Source organism: Canis aureus, chromosome 12 (assembly GCF_053574225.1).
Source record: "Canis aureus isolate CA01 chromosome 12, VMU_Caureus_v.1.0, whole genome shotgun sequence".
Lineage (NCBI taxonomy): Eukaryota > Metazoa > Chordata > Mammalia > Carnivora > Canidae > Canis > Canis aureus.
In genome coordinates this window covers 30,383,285-30,399,466 of record NC_135622.1, presented here as the reverse complement: position 1 = coordinate 30,399,466, position 16,182 = coordinate 30,383,285, and the positions used below count along the sequence as shown (strand labels likewise).

The 16,182-nt window shown below is 46.2% G+C and overlaps 1 protein-coding gene and 1 long non-coding RNA gene across 2 annotated transcripts in view; one reads left to right on the top strand and one right to left on the bottom strand.

The window, feature by feature from the left end:
• Nucleotides 1–7,805: 7,805 nt before the first annotated feature.
• LOC144280905 (uncharacterized) lies at nt 7,806–8,949 on the bottom strand. The gene is made up of 2 exons (XR_013349317.1): nt 8,578–8,949; nt 7,806–8,402 (listed from the first exon to the last, which is right to left on the bottom strand). It is a non-coding gene; the product is annotated as an uncharacterized LOC144280905 (long non-coding RNA).
• Nucleotides 8,950–8,979: 30 nt separating this feature from the next.
• SNRNP200 (small nuclear ribonucleoprotein U5 subunit 200) overlaps nt 8,980–16,182 on the top strand; it is a 32,475-nt gene continuing 25,272 nt past the window's right edge. Inside the window, exons 1-7 of the mRNA XM_077843398.1 lie at nt 8,980–9,149; nt 9,645–9,808; nt 11,517–11,688; nt 12,389–12,581; nt 13,056–13,111; nt 15,517–15,615; nt 15,975–16,127. Of these exons, the coding sequence (XP_077699524.1) occupies nt 9,105–9,149; nt 9,645–9,808; nt 11,517–11,688; nt 12,389–12,581; nt 13,056–13,111; nt 15,517–15,615; nt 15,975–16,127 (882 nt within the window). The 5' untranslated portion in view covers nt 8,980–9,104. The remainder of the gene's footprint in view (nt 9,150–9,644; nt 9,809–11,516; nt 11,689–12,388; nt 12,582–13,055; nt 13,112–15,516; nt 15,616–15,974; nt 16,128–16,182) is intronic.

The window sequence follows — 16,182 nt, the reverse complement described above, 5'->3', positions numbered from 1 at the left end:
GGATGCTGCTTGGCTGGTGCTGGCATCTGGCGGGGGGCGGAGAGGGGGGACACGGACGCGATAACCTGGTTCTACACACCCTGGAAGATCCACAAACTGCTGCTATGGGAAGGAACTGCTGCTGCCCATTTGAAGAAGTGCCAGTGGAGGGTGCTCCCAGGCTGGGGAAGTGGACAAGAAGGAACAAGTCCTTTTTTCCAGCTCTGCAGTCTCCTTTATGTGCCTCTCCTTGGCATAACCTAACTGGGAGTGGTTCGCAAAGCGTGGAGTGAGGGATGTACAGGTGTGGAAGCTTCTCTAGAGACTGAAGGGTAAAACAGAAGAAGTCTCCCCAAATTAGAGTGAAAGTGCCAAGGGTTAGAAAAGAGTGGAGAGAAATTATAAGGGTTGCCAAGTAGGTCCCACATATGACAATCAGGGGGCCCAGAAAAAAAAAACAAAATGGAGAGGAGGAGATCTTGCTGAAGAAGGAATAAAAAGCCTGTATCCCGTAGCTGGAGGACATGAGTTTTCAGACTGAGACTGTCTAGCACATGGATGAAAATGAACCCACACCAAGGTATCTTGTCATAAAGTTTCAGAACACTCAGGACAGAGGATTCTACAAGCTTCAGGACAGAAAGAGGACACACACAGGATCAGGAAACAGGGTGTCAGACTTCTGTCAGCACAGCACTAGAAGCAATGGTTTCCAAATCTAGAATTTTATACTTAGCCAAACTACCAAACAAGAGTGGGAGTAGACTAAAGACAAGAGTTTGGGCCATGCAATATTTTAAAAAATGAAAATGAAGACCCCTCACATGTACCCCTTTCCAGGAAGCTGCACTGGTCCATACCATGACCCTGCTAGATGTCCAACTGCCCTAACCCTGTGCTTCTAGGCCTCTGTGGCCTTGTCCACCCACAGCCTGGTATGGCTCCAGAGATACTCAGGGGAGCTGAGGCTAGCCTCCGATGCAGGCATTCTGCTTTGTCTCTGTTTCTTCTGGTGCCTCCATCTATTGGGACCATACCATCCTCTCTGCACGACAGGGTATCATGCTTGCTACTCATTTTCTCAAAACTGAGCAAGATTCTATTTAAAGATCATACATATAGGACACCTGGGGGGCTCAATGGTTGAGCGTTTGCCTTTGGCTCAGGGTGTGATCCAGGAGTCCCGGGATTGAGTCCCACAGTGGGCTCCCTGCATGGAGCCTGCTTCTCCCTCTGCCTGTGTCTCTGCCTCTCTCTCTGTCTCTCGTGAATAAATAAATAAATAAATAAATAAATAAATAAATAAATAAATAAAATCTTAAAAAAAAAAAAGATCATACATAAGTAGTAAGACTATGGAGAAAAGCAAGGGTCAGGCTAATCTAAAAATCAGGGACATGGGCAGCCCGGGTGGCTCAGCGGTTTAGCGCTGTCTTCAGCCCAGGGCCTGATCCTGGAGACTCGGGATCGAGTCCCATGTCGGGCTCCCTGTGTGGAGCCTGCTTCTCCCTCTGCCTTTGTCTCTGCCTCTCCCTCTTTCTGTGTCTCTCATGAATAAGTAAATAAAATTAAAAAAAAAATCAAGGACATGGTTATCTCTGGTGGGAAGAGGGGGAGAAAAGCAATTGGCGGGGACTCCCAGGGGGCTTCTGGGGTACTAGTGTGATAGGCACACGGGTGTATGCTTTCTTTTCCTATTTCCTTGGCACATTGATCTCTGGCAGGAATTAGTATCCTGAGACTTCATTCAGGCTGCTCTCAGCTGCTGGCATCTGCTCCTGAGAAGGACTTACATTTGGCAATCTTCCTCTCACTGGGCCATCACAAGTGCATGACAAATACTGTGTCCATGCTGGTTGGCTTTTTAAAAAGTTGGCTGGATGCACAGTTAAGGCTATAGTGCCTCAGGAAAAAATGGGGCTTAGGATTTGGATTTCATCCCAGTTGGCAGTCTGGGGCTTGAGGAGATTAGTAGGCAGAAACTTGGTGTTGTCAAAAGGAAAGAAAATCAGAGTCCAGAGAGGAAGGTGTACAAGGGTGTAGGAAGAAGAAATACAGGTATGGCCTTTTGGTTCATTCTTTTTCTTTTTTCTTTCATTTATTTTTTTAAATTTTTATTTATTTATGATAGTCACACAGAGAGAGAGAGAGGCAGAGACATAGGCAGGGGGAGAAGCAGGCTCCATGCACCGGGAGCCCGACGTGGGTTCGATCCCAGGTCTCCAGGATCGCACCCTGGGCCAAAGGCGGGCGCCAAACCGCTGCGCTACCCAGGGATCCCTCTTTCATTTATTTTAAAGCTTATTTATTTAAGTAATCTCTGCATGGGGAGGGACTCAAACTCACAACCCTGAGATCAAGAGTTGCATGCTCCCATCAACTGAGCCAGCCAGCTGCCCCTGGTTTTTCCTTTTTAAAACCTGTACTCTGCAATGGAAATTGGAGGGAAGGGATAGTAGAGAGGAGAAAGCCTAACAGAAGATGCCTGGTACAAGTGGGAGACTCAGCTTGTTACAACAGGCTGTCCTACATCTGTGGCGGAAACCACCAGTTGCCTTGTTAGGAATGGATCCATCACAGAACCAGCATGAGCCACGCCTTGACATGGACAGCCTTTACAGGGAATCTATCTTACATATAGTTAGGACGTCATCTCTCAACAAGCATATGGCTACCTGCATTCCAAAATGACTTCTCAGTCACCTGCTGAGGTCACGTATGTAGCCTAACCATGTGGCCCCGACACACAACATTCTGGCACAGCCACCCAACCTACAGCTGTGCTACTGGATACGTCTAGTCCTGGCAAACTGTCACCTTCCATGTGAGGGCTAGAGTTTGTAGAAGAGCCAACGGCCATTCAGAACCAAGTTTGCTGGGGTGCCTGGGTGGCTCAGTGGATTAAGCATTAGCCTTCAGTTCAGGTCACGATCCCAGGGTTCTGAAATGGAGCCCCGCATTGGGCTTGCTGCTCAACAGTTTGCTTATCCTCCACCCCTCCCCACCCCACCCCCACTGCTCATGCTTGCACCATCTCTCTCACTCACTCTCTCAAATCTTTTTTTTTAAGAGGTTATTTATTCATGAGAGACACAGAGAGAGAGAGAGACATAGGCAGAGGGAGAAGCAGCCTCCCTGTAGGAAGCCTGATGCAGGACTCGATCTTAGCACCCCAGGATCACAACCTGAGCCAAAGGCAGACACTCAAGCACTGAGCCACCCAGGCATCCCTCAAATCTTAAAAATAAAGCACCAAGTCTGCTGGGTGGAAGGGCCACCAGGTAAGACCATTGATAAGAGAAAGCAAGGATATGACAGTGAGACAGTTTTCCTGTGTTTGAGTTGCAAACTGCCTCCAGACACAAAGTACTTCATAAATGCCTTTGAGAAATGCAGCTCTGCTGGACAGTCCTTTCAGTTTCCTTACTATTTCCTGGTGGAGCTGTAGGTGCGCAGCCCCCTAAAGGAAAACTATCTCCGGTTAGCAGCTGATGCACCTGAGGCATTAAGAACTGACCTAAGATTGCACAGCTGGGAAGGGGGAAGTGGGAGTCCAAACCCCAGCAGCCTGACACCAGAGTCCATGCTTTTTTTTTTTTTTTTTTTTTTTTGAGTCCATGCTTTTAATCACTGCGTCAGACTGCCTCTTGGTTAATACAAGGGCATTGCCTCCTGGGGGGAAGACCTGAAAGGGAGCAAAGCCTGTTTAGAATCATATACCAGATGAGGAGTTAGAAAATCAATGTTGTTACTACATGGTTAAATCTTACCTTTATGTGCATAGGTCTTGTTTGCTGGTGCAGCCCTAGAACCCAGTGTGATGTAAATGGCACAGACAAGGCAACAAAATTTTGCTAAATGAGGAAGTGAATGCATGGAGTAGTTCAAAAGTGTGCATGACTTGGTGAACTGATGTTCTAAGCAAATGAAGAGGGAACTAACATGTACTGAATCCCTTCTCCATGTAGAATATTGTGTTTACTGGAGTCTATTTATTTACATTTTATTTACTTAAATTGTATTTAAATTTATTTATTTGACTGGGAGAGAGAGAGAAAGAGCACAAGCAGGGAGAGTAGGAGAGGGAGGAGCAGACTCCCTGCTTCACAGGAAGCCCAATGCAGAGCTCGATTCCACGACCCCGAGATCATGACCTGAGCTACCCAGGAGCCCATGGAATCGTTCAATTTAGCTTCACTCGAACCCTGTAATGTTAATATTCAATCCTAGAGCATGAGGCATTTCACCACCTAGTATGCAAGTTACCAGGGGCTTTTTGATGACCCAGCACTCCTCTTCTCCAACCCCGAGAGTTCAAGCAACCTAATGGGTTCCTGGACACACCAAAGACAATCACCAAGTCCCTTTGAATTTTACTCACATTTCTAACATTCTGTTACCCCTGTCTGTGGTAATCCTGTCAGGGACACCTAACCTCTTGCCGGCCTCCTTTAATAGCCTCCCAGCCCTCCTCCGTGTTTGGTCCTTCCTACACCTCACTCTCCCTCCTACACCTTACCCAGCACTATGAGAATCACTTTCCTCGTGCCCAGCTCTGTAAGGAAGCCCCTTACAAAGGATCTGGAATGAGACAGCCTGGCTTTGAGGCAGGCAAGGCCAGGCAAGTCAGTTACCTTCTCTGGGCCTCAATTTCTTCATTGGCAAAATGGGGGAAATATATTTGAGAGGGCTTTATGGGGATTAAATGAGACCAGGTACTAAAGTGGTACTTTGCAATGCTTCCTATGTGATAAATAGTAAGCTTTTGCTTAATCTAGATGTTAGTCCTTCTAACCAAACACCTGCTATAAAGCTGCAAAACACAACCAGCCCCCCTCCAACCAGAAGTCTGTATGGGTTTATATTATCTCCTAGAAAAAGGTAAAAACTTTTTACAATGGCATTTGTTTTCAAGAGATTCTAAATTATATCTATATTACATGTTCCATTCCTTACATTTGCTCTTCACTCAACTGAACTGAGTTTCTAACAGTTCCTAGGATATGTCTTTGTCTTCTCACCTTCATACTTTACTTTTTCCGTATTCCCTTGAAATATCTCCCACTCCTTGCCTCTACTGAAATCCTAGCCATCCTTTACAACTGTAAACTCCCTCATTTTCATGAATCAGAAGGGACTTTTCTCATCTCCCACAACGCCCCCTTGTGGCACTGATTGCATTCAGGCCCCCCCCCCCCTTTCTTAAGGAGCTAGTTTATTTTTTAAAAATTTTATTATTTTTAAAATATTTTATTTATTTATTCATGAGACACACACAGAGAGAGAGAGAGAGAGAGAGAGAGAGAGAGGCAGAGACACAAGCAGAGGGAGAAGCAGGCTCCATGCAAGGAGCCTGATGCGGGACTTGATTCCGGGTCCCCAGGATCATGTCCTCGACTGAAGGTGGCGCTAAACCGCTGAGCCACTGGGGCTGCCCCAAGAGCTAGAAGTTTATTGAATACACTGCAGGAGGAGCGGATAGGACACAAAGGAGAGACTGTCTGCCAGAGACAGTGGTGGGGTGCTGTAGTTAGGGAAGAAGGGTGAGGAGATATGAGAACGTGTGGAATTTTCGTTTTTTGTTAACCCAGGTTTTTTTTATTAAAAAAATTTTTTTTAAGGTTTATTTATTTGAGAGAGAGCAAGTGAGCGAGTATGGTGGGGAGGGGCAGAGGGAAACAAGAGAGGAGTCTGCTCCCTGAGAGCTCTCTCTGGAAGCAGGGTGAGGGGTAAAGGGAGAGGGAGAGAATCTCAAGCTGACTCTGCATGGAGCACAGAGTCCAACTTGGGGCTCGATCTCAGGTCCCTGAGATCATGACCTGAGCCGAAACCAAGAGTTGGAAGCTTAACTGACTGAGCCACCCAGGCACCCCAACTCAGCTTTTTTTTTTTTTTTTTTTTAAGATTTTATTTATTTATTCATGATAGTCACACAGAGAGAGACAGAGAAGCAGAGACACAGGCAGAGGGAGAAGCAGGCTCCATGCAGGGAGCCCAATGTGGGATTCGATCCCGGGTCTCCAGGATCGCGCCCCGGGCCAAAGGCAGGCGCCAAACCACTGCACCACCCAGGGATCCCCCAACTCAGCTTTTTAATTGCAGTACATCTCATTTCTCCTGCAAGACTATAACTTCTCAAGAGTTCTAACTGCATCTTGTTTTTCTCTGAGTCCCTAAAAGTGCTTACAAAGTTTACTGCATATGTAATATTTGAGAGGTTATTAAATGAAATGACAGGTCTTAAGGTACAGAAAAGCAGGGCCTAGGAGCCTGGGTAGCCCTGTGTTCTGGCCTGGCACTAGGGAATAGTGAATTCTGAATTTCTGGAGAGAGGCAGGACAATGGGGCATAGATAGACTGGAAGAAAGTTAAAGCTGAACCTGACTTGGTAACAAACATCCCCCACCAAGGGTCTATGCCTTGCATGGAGCCTGCTTCTCCCTCTGCCTGTGAGACTCTGCCTCTATGAATAAATAAATAAAACCTTAAAAAAAAATAAAATGCATGAGTTGGGGTGCCTGGGTGGTTCATCGGTTGAGCATCTGCCTTCAGCTCAGGTCATGATCCCGGAATCCCGGGATCCAGCCCCAAGTTGAATGGGTCTTCCAGCTCAGTGTGGACTCTGCTTCTCCCTCTCCCTCCCCCACCTCCTGCTGTCTTGCCCACTCACTCTCTCTCAGATAAATAAAAGCTTTAAAAAATGTATGCATGGGGATTCCTGGGTGGCTCAGTGGTTTGGAGCCTGCCTTCGGCTCAGGGTGTGATCCTGGAGTCCCGGGATCAACTCCTGGGATCGAGTCCCACATCGGGCTCCCTGAATGGAGCCTGCTTCTCCCTCTGCCTGTGTCTCTGCCTCTCTCTGTGTATCTCTCATGAATAAATAAATAAAATCTTTAAAAATAAATAAATAAAATAAAAAATGTATGATTCAATGGTTTTTAATCTGCATCCACAGTTGTGCACCTATCCCCATAATCTAATTCAAAAACATTTCCATCACCCCAAGAAAACTTGCTCCCATAAATAGTCCCTCCCCATTCCTTCTCTGCTTCACACATTTGCCCACAGTCCAGGCTTGACTGTGAACATAAGTCCTACTCCTGTAGAAAAGTAGAGCAGAATCCTTGAGATATTTTTCAGATTATTTTGTGTCAAGTGCATGAGCCACAGGATAGCTACAAAATAACAATCTTGAGGATTCAGATTTAAATCACCTTCAGTGAGCCCCTACCCTGAGTCAGGCAATTCACTGGGGCTTTTAAACACACTACCTGGAGTGGGGCACCTGGGTGGTTCAGTGGTTGAGCACCTGCCTTTGGCTCAGGGTGTGATCCCAAAGTCCCAGGATCGAGTCCCACATCGGGATCCTTGTATGGAGCCTGTTTCTCCCTCTGCCTATGTCTCTGCCTCTCTGTCTCTCATGAATAAATAAATAAAATATTAAAAAAAAATAAACACACTACCTGGAGCACCTGGGTGGCTCAGTTGGTTAAGCATCTGCCTTCAGCTCAGGTCATGATCCCAGGGTCCTGGGATTGAGCCCCACATCAGGCTCCCTGCTCAGCTGGGGGCCTGCTTTTCCCTCTGCTGCTCCCCCTGCTTGTGCATGTGTACTCTCTCTCTCTAATAAATACATAAAATCTTGAGAGACACAGAGAGGCAGAGACATAGGCAGAGAGAGAAGCGGGCTCCATGCAGGGATCCCGATGCGGGACTCGATCCCGTAACTCCAGGATCACAACCTGACCCAATGGCAGATGCTCAACCATTGAGCCACCCAGGTGCCCCTAAATAAAATCTTTAAAAAAAATGTCCACACTACCTCATTTAATCACAACACACATAGGGGGTAAGTTTTATTACCTCAGTTTTAAGGATGACAAGATGACATTCACCCAGAGAGATCAGCTAGCTAGCTACCTCAAAAGTCACAAAGTCACTGAGGAGCAGAGCTGCTGTAAAGGACTCGACTGCCCCTTGGAAGGCCCAGTTAGGCAAAAACAGGTGGGGCCTGCAAACTACAGGCTTACAGTGGCCGGAGATGAGAAGACAGGAGCAGTGGGAGGAACACATGTATCCTCTAAGGGCGTCAAGGTGCTGATTAGCACTGGGCCAGTAAGCCACGTAGGAATGTGGGTCTCTTTCATGCGGCCAGCATTCTGATTTCTCCATAGAAGTCCAGATTTTTCCCGAACTATCCCAACTTGTAAATAAGGAGCCAACTGACAACCAACAAAATACCCCTGCGTCTTCCCTTTCATTCCTCTTCCAAAAGCGAACAGGCTCTGAGGTAACCATCCAGCTCTTCGTTGCCATTCCACAGGCGAGAACTGGTCAACTACGGGTGCGAAGGCAGGGGCTTTGCCGCTGAGGAAGAAATCTTCCGGGAGCCGGTCCTGCCAAGAGGGCAGCTGCCAGGGGCTCTGCGAAGGAACGGGACAAGCATTTGGGTGCAAAGAGGGGGCCCCGGGCGGCCCAGAACGAGGGTCTTGTTGACACGCACGGTTCTGGAGGAGACAGTTTTCCTTCCATTATGTTATGTGCAGAACCGAAACCCAAAGTAAGATACTAGTAATTCACACCCCCCCACACACACACACTCAAACCGCTAGCTGGGTGCTTCAGTTCCCGCAACCAGAAAGGAGCTAATTAGCACCCGTCGCCAGCACAGCTCACAGGACGGTGGCCAGAGTCCGAAGAAGCGGGTAGAAAAGCGCTTGGGTTAGGATAAGGGGCCAAGCAGGCCTACGTATCGCTACGATGTGAAGGGTCCTGGAGGCCGAAGGCCGCACTACCAGGTAGGAAGCCTAGCGCCTGTGGCCCAGAAGTCGCGGGGGTGGGGGCGTGGCCGGAACCCGAGTCCGCGGTCACCGGACTCGCGGCCCCGGGCTCGTCGGCCCCGCCCACTCCGCCCAGAAGGCCGAAGGTAAGCGACGCTTTTACGGCGCCGGAGAGGCGCCCCCCCACTTCCGGCGCGCGACCCGGAAGCGGAAGCGAGCTCGTCTCTTTCCCTCTCCGGTGCGCCCAACCTGCGTTGTCGCGGCCGGGAGCGAGCGGAGTGCGAGGGCTCTTGGTAGCGTGCTGTGCGGGGAGCGGAGCTCTGAGATCTCCGAGCGGCCGCGGCCATGGCGGATGTGACCGCCCGTAGCCTGCAGTACGAGTACAAGGCGGTGCGTGTGGACCCGGGGGAGAACACAGGCTGGGGAGCCTGCTGGGGAGCGGGAGGCGGAGGAGGGAGGTTTAGACTGAAGGCCTGCAGGTGAACCACTAAAGCGGAGAGGAAGCCAGATCCAGGCGAAGGTGGGAGTACAGGACGACATGAATAACCCCACTAGGGTCGAGGCGGGCGGGATGGGCTACGCTCTGCTAGGAGTGTTCGTTCTGTCCCTCGGCGCCATACCCGCCCCCTTCTGTGTCACCCCCAGCGTGCCAACACTTTTCCCGGGTGTTGGTTAACCAGCAAGGATGGTTCAGCTGATCGCTCTTCCTGCCTGTGCAGTTGTGTGCACTCTTTCATCTTAAGGAAATCCTCTTATTCCAGTTGCGCTTATCAGCACTTAGTCGCTCCAGTTCTTGCTAAGTTTGATATTATCAAGTGGCATTCCTGTGATGCAGGAAGTGGCCCTACTCGTGTCAGAGCTTTGATAACGTTGTGATCTTTTCAGAACTCGAATCTTGTCCTCCAAGCTGACCGCTCTCTCATTGACCGGACCCGCCGGGATGAACCCACGGGAGAGGTGCTGTCCCTGGTTGGGAAGTTGGAGGGCACCCGGATGGGAGATAAGGCTCAACGGACCAAACCACAGATGCAGGAAGAAAGAAGAGCCAAGTGAGTACAAAGGAGAAAATGATTTTTCTTGAGATCCAAAATCTATCTTTCCTTGAGCATTTGAGCAGCGTTTTTGCTGAAATGTCTGGTGCAAGATGAGACATTAGTGTTAGGGATGGGAAAAACAGAACATGAGATTTAAAAGGTTCTTTGGCCTCAAAAAGTGTACTGAAGTGAGAAAACAACCCCCTCCCCTTTTTAAAAGATTTTATTCATTTATTTGAGAGAGAGAGAGAGAGACACCACATGAGTGGAAAGAGGGACAGAGGGAGAGGGAGAAGCAGACTCTCCGCTGATCAGGGAGTCGGATGGGGGGCTCCATCCCAGGACACTGAGATCATGACTTGAGCAGAAGGCAGATGCCCAATTGACTGAGCCACCCAGGTGCCCAGAAAACAACTTTCATAAAGATCCTAGCGAGAGCAGAGGGAGAGGGACAAGCAGACTCCATGCTGAGCACAAAGCCAGCTCAGGGCTTGATATCAGGACTCTGAAATCATGACCTGAGACAAAATCAAGAGTTGGATGCTTAACCAACTGAGCCACCCAGACACCTGGAGAAAAGAATTTTTAGATCTTTTTCTAATGTATATGTGTCAGAGAGATTTTAATTTTCTCCACAGGATTTTCAAAACCCTTGCTATTCCCTGTCTCAGTAACTCTTTTTCTTCCATTACAAACTTCCCACTCCTACTTAATTATTACTCTGCTTTTGTCCACTTTGTACTTTAGTTGGTATGGAGTAACATTCAAGTAGTATGAAAGAGGGTTTTGTTTTGTTTTGTTTCCTTTTGGGGGCTATATTTTAAAATTTAGAAGATCATTGAACTTTACCTCATCTTTATATTTTGAAATCCCTGACATTTCTGTCTCTTTCTCTTCTCCCACAATGAAGTCCCAAAAATTTGTAGACCCAGGGCACCTGGTGGGTCAGTGGTTGAGTGTCTGCCTTTGGCTTAGGTCATGATCCCAGGGTTCTGGGATCAAGTCCCTCATCAGACTCCCCACTGGAAGCCTGCTTCTCCCTCTGCCTATGTCTCTGCCTCTCTCTCTCTGTCTCATGAATAAATAAATAAAATATTAAAAAAATTCATAGATCCAGTTTTGATTTTATATATATATATATATATATAATTTTTTTTTTAAAGATTTCATTTTTAAGTAATCTCTGCACCCAACATGGGGCTTGAACCCGCAACCCCAAGATCAAGAGTCACATGCTCTATCAACTGAGCCAGCTAGGCACCCCTTGATTAGTTATATTTGAAATGAGTTAATATATCATTGGTTCTCCACTTTGGAGAGTAGGGCTTCCTTTCCAAGTTTGTTATTTGTTGGGAATCAATGGCTGTAGATTCTTTTGGAGTCTTAGTTTCTCTGGCTAGAAAAAGAAAATATGTGTGAGAGTGGCAACTCAAAATTTGATTATATAGTGTTGTCATGCTAAGTAAAAAGCGTTGTCCTTTTACAAATGAGTGAGGAGGCTGTCTCATTGCAACATTTAGAGCATCTAGTGAGAGAATCACAAAGGATTCCCTTCCTGTTACTGTGTTCCCATAAAGATGGCCATGTGGGAATTATTGAGGTACAGATTCATGTTTTTAAATATTATCTATGTACCATGAAGCGAGGAGAGGAGGGTAGGCTTGATTTAGTTTTGCCTTTTGAGGGAGTAGGTTTTGCCTCTTAAACATCATGTGTCCATTAGGCGAAGAAAGCGTGATGAGGACCGACATGACATTAATAAGATGAAGGGTTATACTCTGCTGTCTGAGGGCATCGATGAGATGGTGGGCATCATCTATAAGCCCAAGACTAAAGAGACCCGAGAGACCTATGAGGTGCTGCTCAGCTTCATCCAGGCTGCCCTTGGGGACCAGGTGAGGAAGCCAGAGGGTGAAGCTGTGTTTTGGGGACAGGAGAGAGTCACAACTGGGAGGTACCAGAAGAATCTTGTCCATGAATTTTCCTGTGTGGGCCATAGCAGTTTGTAGAAGTGGCTGTATTTACTGAACACTCAGGTGATGTGGAGTAGTGTTTTACATGCTTTCCCTTTCACTCCTTACATTAGCTCTATGACTAGGTATTGTTTTGTTCCTTTTCCATTTTACAGATGAGAGATATGAGGCAAAGAATAGATAAGTAATTTTCCCAAATCACAGAGGTAGTGTTTGGCATGGGCCACCATATGAGCCTGGGTGTTCTGTATCTGGAATCATAATCTTGACCATTACACATATGTGATTAGATTAAGGGCCTTTATGAGTATCAGAGGCTCTGGTGAGGACGAAGAATTACCTAAAGTTTGGTGGGCTAGAGGATCGCTGAGGAGTGTCTCTTGCCTGGAGAAGTGCACCAGACTGTTGTAGAAGACAGGTCCTACTTCCTAGGACGACCTGTCTAATCTTTAAAAACACATGGGTCTTCTTACAGTTGTGACGTTTTTTAGTTAATAGTAATGAAAATGATCAGAACCGGGTGTTCAGGTTTAAAGAAGTGTGGCTCTTTACATTGTATTGTTACATAAATCTGGCCAGTGATGTTCTGTGGCTTGTTCTAAATTTTTTTTTTTGCCACCAGCCCCGTGATATTCTTTGTGGGGCAGCTGATGAAGTTCTAGCTGTCCTCAAGAATGAAAAACTTCGAGACAAGGAAAGAAGAAAGGAGATTGACCTGCTGTTGGGTCAGACAGATGATACCAGATACCATGTGCTAGTGAACTTGGGCAAAAAGATCACAGACTATGGCGGAGATAAGGAAATCCAGAATATGGGTAACTGACGTCTTTATGTCCATATCATGTTAAATGGTTGCTTTTGATCTCTAAACTTGATCTTCAAGCCTCAGTCGTTATGACTTCTCAATGTGTCCATGAGTTCCCATAACCTGTTTGGTGTTTGAGGAGTTGTGATCAATGCATCAGAGTCCTTGGATGACAGCAGCTATTTCTTATTCTTAAGACCTTTTGTATAGAAATCGGGGGAAAACTTGGGCAGAACCTGTGTGGGGCAGGGTTGGGGGGACAATCAGGTGGTTGAGCAAGGAGCACAGGACCGTGTCCAGGGTTGGCAGTTTGGAGAAGGCTTCAGCAATGGCAGCGCAGATGACTCGTGCGTTAATTGTCTTCGCCTGTGGGTCCTCAGACCATAGAACTATGCTCTATGTCAGGCAGTTGGGAAGGAATTACCTCCATAGTGCCTCATTTCACTAATTTACTTTTGTCTTTTTCTAATCCCTCTTGCTGCAGATGACAACATTGATGAGACATACGGTGTGAATGTTCAGTTTGAGTCTGATGAGGAGGTGGGTGATAAAGCAAACAGACCCAATCTATTTTTGTTTTTTGAAATTTTTAAGGTGAGGGGACCACTGTGGTGTAAAGAAACTGTCTAGCTTAGGCCAGATAAATTTTATGGTGTTGTACGGGTGTCAACCTTAGGGATAAATGTTATTTTGCTAAAAATTTGCTATGGTTATCTTTAGGGATTTATTTTTTTTTTAAATGATGTTTCGCGGGTGCTATACAACTGAATGCTTTTACATTCAGTGTGATATCTTTACCTTTTTTTTTTTTTAAGATTTTATTTATTCATGAGAGAGAGAGAGAGAGAGAGGCAGAGATACAGGCAGAGGGAGAAGCAGGCCCCATGCAGGCCCCCGATGCGGGACCGATCCCGGGACTCCAGGATCACGCCCTAAGTCAAAGGCAGATGCTCAACTGCTGAGCCACCCAGGCGTCTCTCTTTAGGGATTTATAAAGCAAATTTATACTTGTAAATGTAAACATATAATAATTTAAAACAATCCAAGTGGATCACCAAAAAGACAAAAAGTACAGTATCTACCTTCATCGATGGTGTATGCCACCATGTTTTACTGCATTTTATTTTATTTGTTTGTTTTGTTTTTTTTTACTGCATTTTAATTTTATTGTAAGAATTTTCCACTTTTTAGTACTCTCTCCTGTTGCCTCTTTCTTTCTTTCTTTCTTTCTTTCTTTCTTTCTTTCTTTCTTTCTTTCTTTCTTTCTTTCTCTTTCTTTCTTCCTTCCTTCCTTCCTTCCTTCCTTCCTTCCTTCCTTCCTTTCTTCCTTCCTTTCTTCCTTTCAATATTTTATTTATTTATTCATGAGAGACACACAGAGAGAGAGAGAGAGAGAGAGAGAGAGAGGCAGAGACACAGGCAAAGGGAGAAGCAGGCTCCATGCAGGGAGCCTGATGTGGGACTTGATCCCAGGACTCCAGGGTCATGCCCTGGGCCGAAGGCAGGCACTAAACCATCGAGCCACCCAGGGATCCCCTATCGCCAGTTTCAAAACATGCACATTTGCCCAAGAGAATGGGCATATTTTGTACATGGTTGTCTAAGTAATAGTTGCAGCAGCCACTGAGGTTTAGCACCTCACCAGAATTCTTGAATATAACTAAATAGGATGTGAAAATTTTTCAGAGTTGCCTTAGAGTTCTCAGTGGGTGAGTTTGGCTCAGGTAAAGTGTTGGCCTCGAAATCTCATATACTAAGACAGAAAGCAGGGGTAGCAAAAGACAGTCAGGGGAGAGACTCCTCCCTCCCCTCGCCCCCCCCCCCCCCCCCCAACTGGGAGCCCTGAGATCTGAGTTTTAGTCCTGTGTTTCAGGCAGGTCATTTTGCTTGTTTCTCTCATCTACTAAATAAGATGCCTGAAGTAGATAACTACTAAGCCGCTTTCTGCAGTGGAGTTAATAGGATTTTTTTTTAAGATTTATTTATTTTATAGAGGGAGAGGGGGAGAGAATCTCAAGCAGACCCCACACTGAGCAAGGAACCTGACACAGGGCTCAATCCCAAGACCCCGAGAGTTGGACAGCTGATTGACTGCACCAGCTGGGTGCCCCAATAGGATTTTTTTTTTAAGAGTTTCTTTTTACATAATCTCTGCACCCACTAAGGGGTTGAATTGGGAGATCAAGAGTTGCATGCTCTACCCACTGAGCCAGCCAGATGCTCCAGGTTTGTTGCTACTTTAAATCATAAAATCCTGTTAATTAGGGGTGGCCTGGCTGGCTCAGTTGATAGAGCATTTGACTCTTGATCTTGAAGTTGTAGTTTGAGCCCCACGTTGGGTGCAGATTACTTAAAAATAAAATATTAAAAAAAAAAGGCACCAAACTATAGAAGAGTGCTTTGCTTATAGCATTCATTCATTTATCCAGTGCTTACTAATTAAATACCTATTTGTAATAATGACCCTGTGCTAAGTCTTGATACAGTGTGAGTGAATGTGTGAGTAGAGACAGTGGAAAGCAAGCTAAGTGGTATCTATATCTCTGGATCACCATGTGTTTTCCCAAACAGGGTTTCTGTATTGCTCTTCTCTCCTGCTAGCTGATAGCTCTATTTCATCATTTATCGATTGTACACATATGAGAGAGACTGTGATCCAGTTGGTTGTCATTGTGGCAGCCTAAGAGGAGAAGCAGAAGAGAGAGTAAAAGCATCTAATGAATACTTGCCAAGTGGACTTAGAGTAATGAGGTCATTTATTACATGTACTCTGGATCTGTTGGTCTCCCTATCACCAGTACCAATAAGCTATTGGTCTCCCCACCACCAGTACCAGAGCCATTGCTCTAACCATGGAACTAATTTTAAGGGACTCAGGGGAGAGGTTCTCTGTTGATGTTAGGATCACCTCCAAATCATGAGCTGGGGTTGGGTTGTTTCTGTAGGAAGGTGATGAAGATGTCTATGGGGAAGTTCGAGAAGAGGCATCTGATGATGACATGGAAGGGGATGAGGCTGTTGTGCGCTGCACTCTTTCGGCTAATGTAAGTACAGCTTGTTCTCGCCCATTGCTGCAAGGCTAGGGGATTTCTGGGTGTAGCATTTGTTTTCTCCTGCATAGGTCCTGTTGCATATTACTGAGCTGGCCTTTAATAGGAGTCATTAGACATTCAGCGTCTTGATTTTCTTAAGATTTCAATCACTCATTTTCCTTCCCAAAGGCATGTGTTGAAATGTTAGTTTGGTATGCTCCTGAATTTATTATAAGGGTTTTTTAAATTCTGGAAAGTCCTCAAAGACTGGTAGACTCTGGTGGCAAGAGGAACTCTGTTGCAGGGTGATGAGTAAGCAGTTGGGGCCAATGGAGATGTGGCGTAAGCTAAGTACCTGGTTACTTCTGTAGCTTGTGGCCTCAGGGGAACTGATGAGTTCCAAGAAGAAGGATTTGCACCCTCGGGATATTGATGCATTTTGGCTACAGCGGCAGCTCAGTCGATTCTATGATGATGCCATTGTGTCACAGAAGAAGGCAGATGAAGTGTTGGAGATTCTGAAGGTATGGCCAAGATGTTTTGTGTTCATCATATGTATCTTAGCAGTGGGGACAGCGT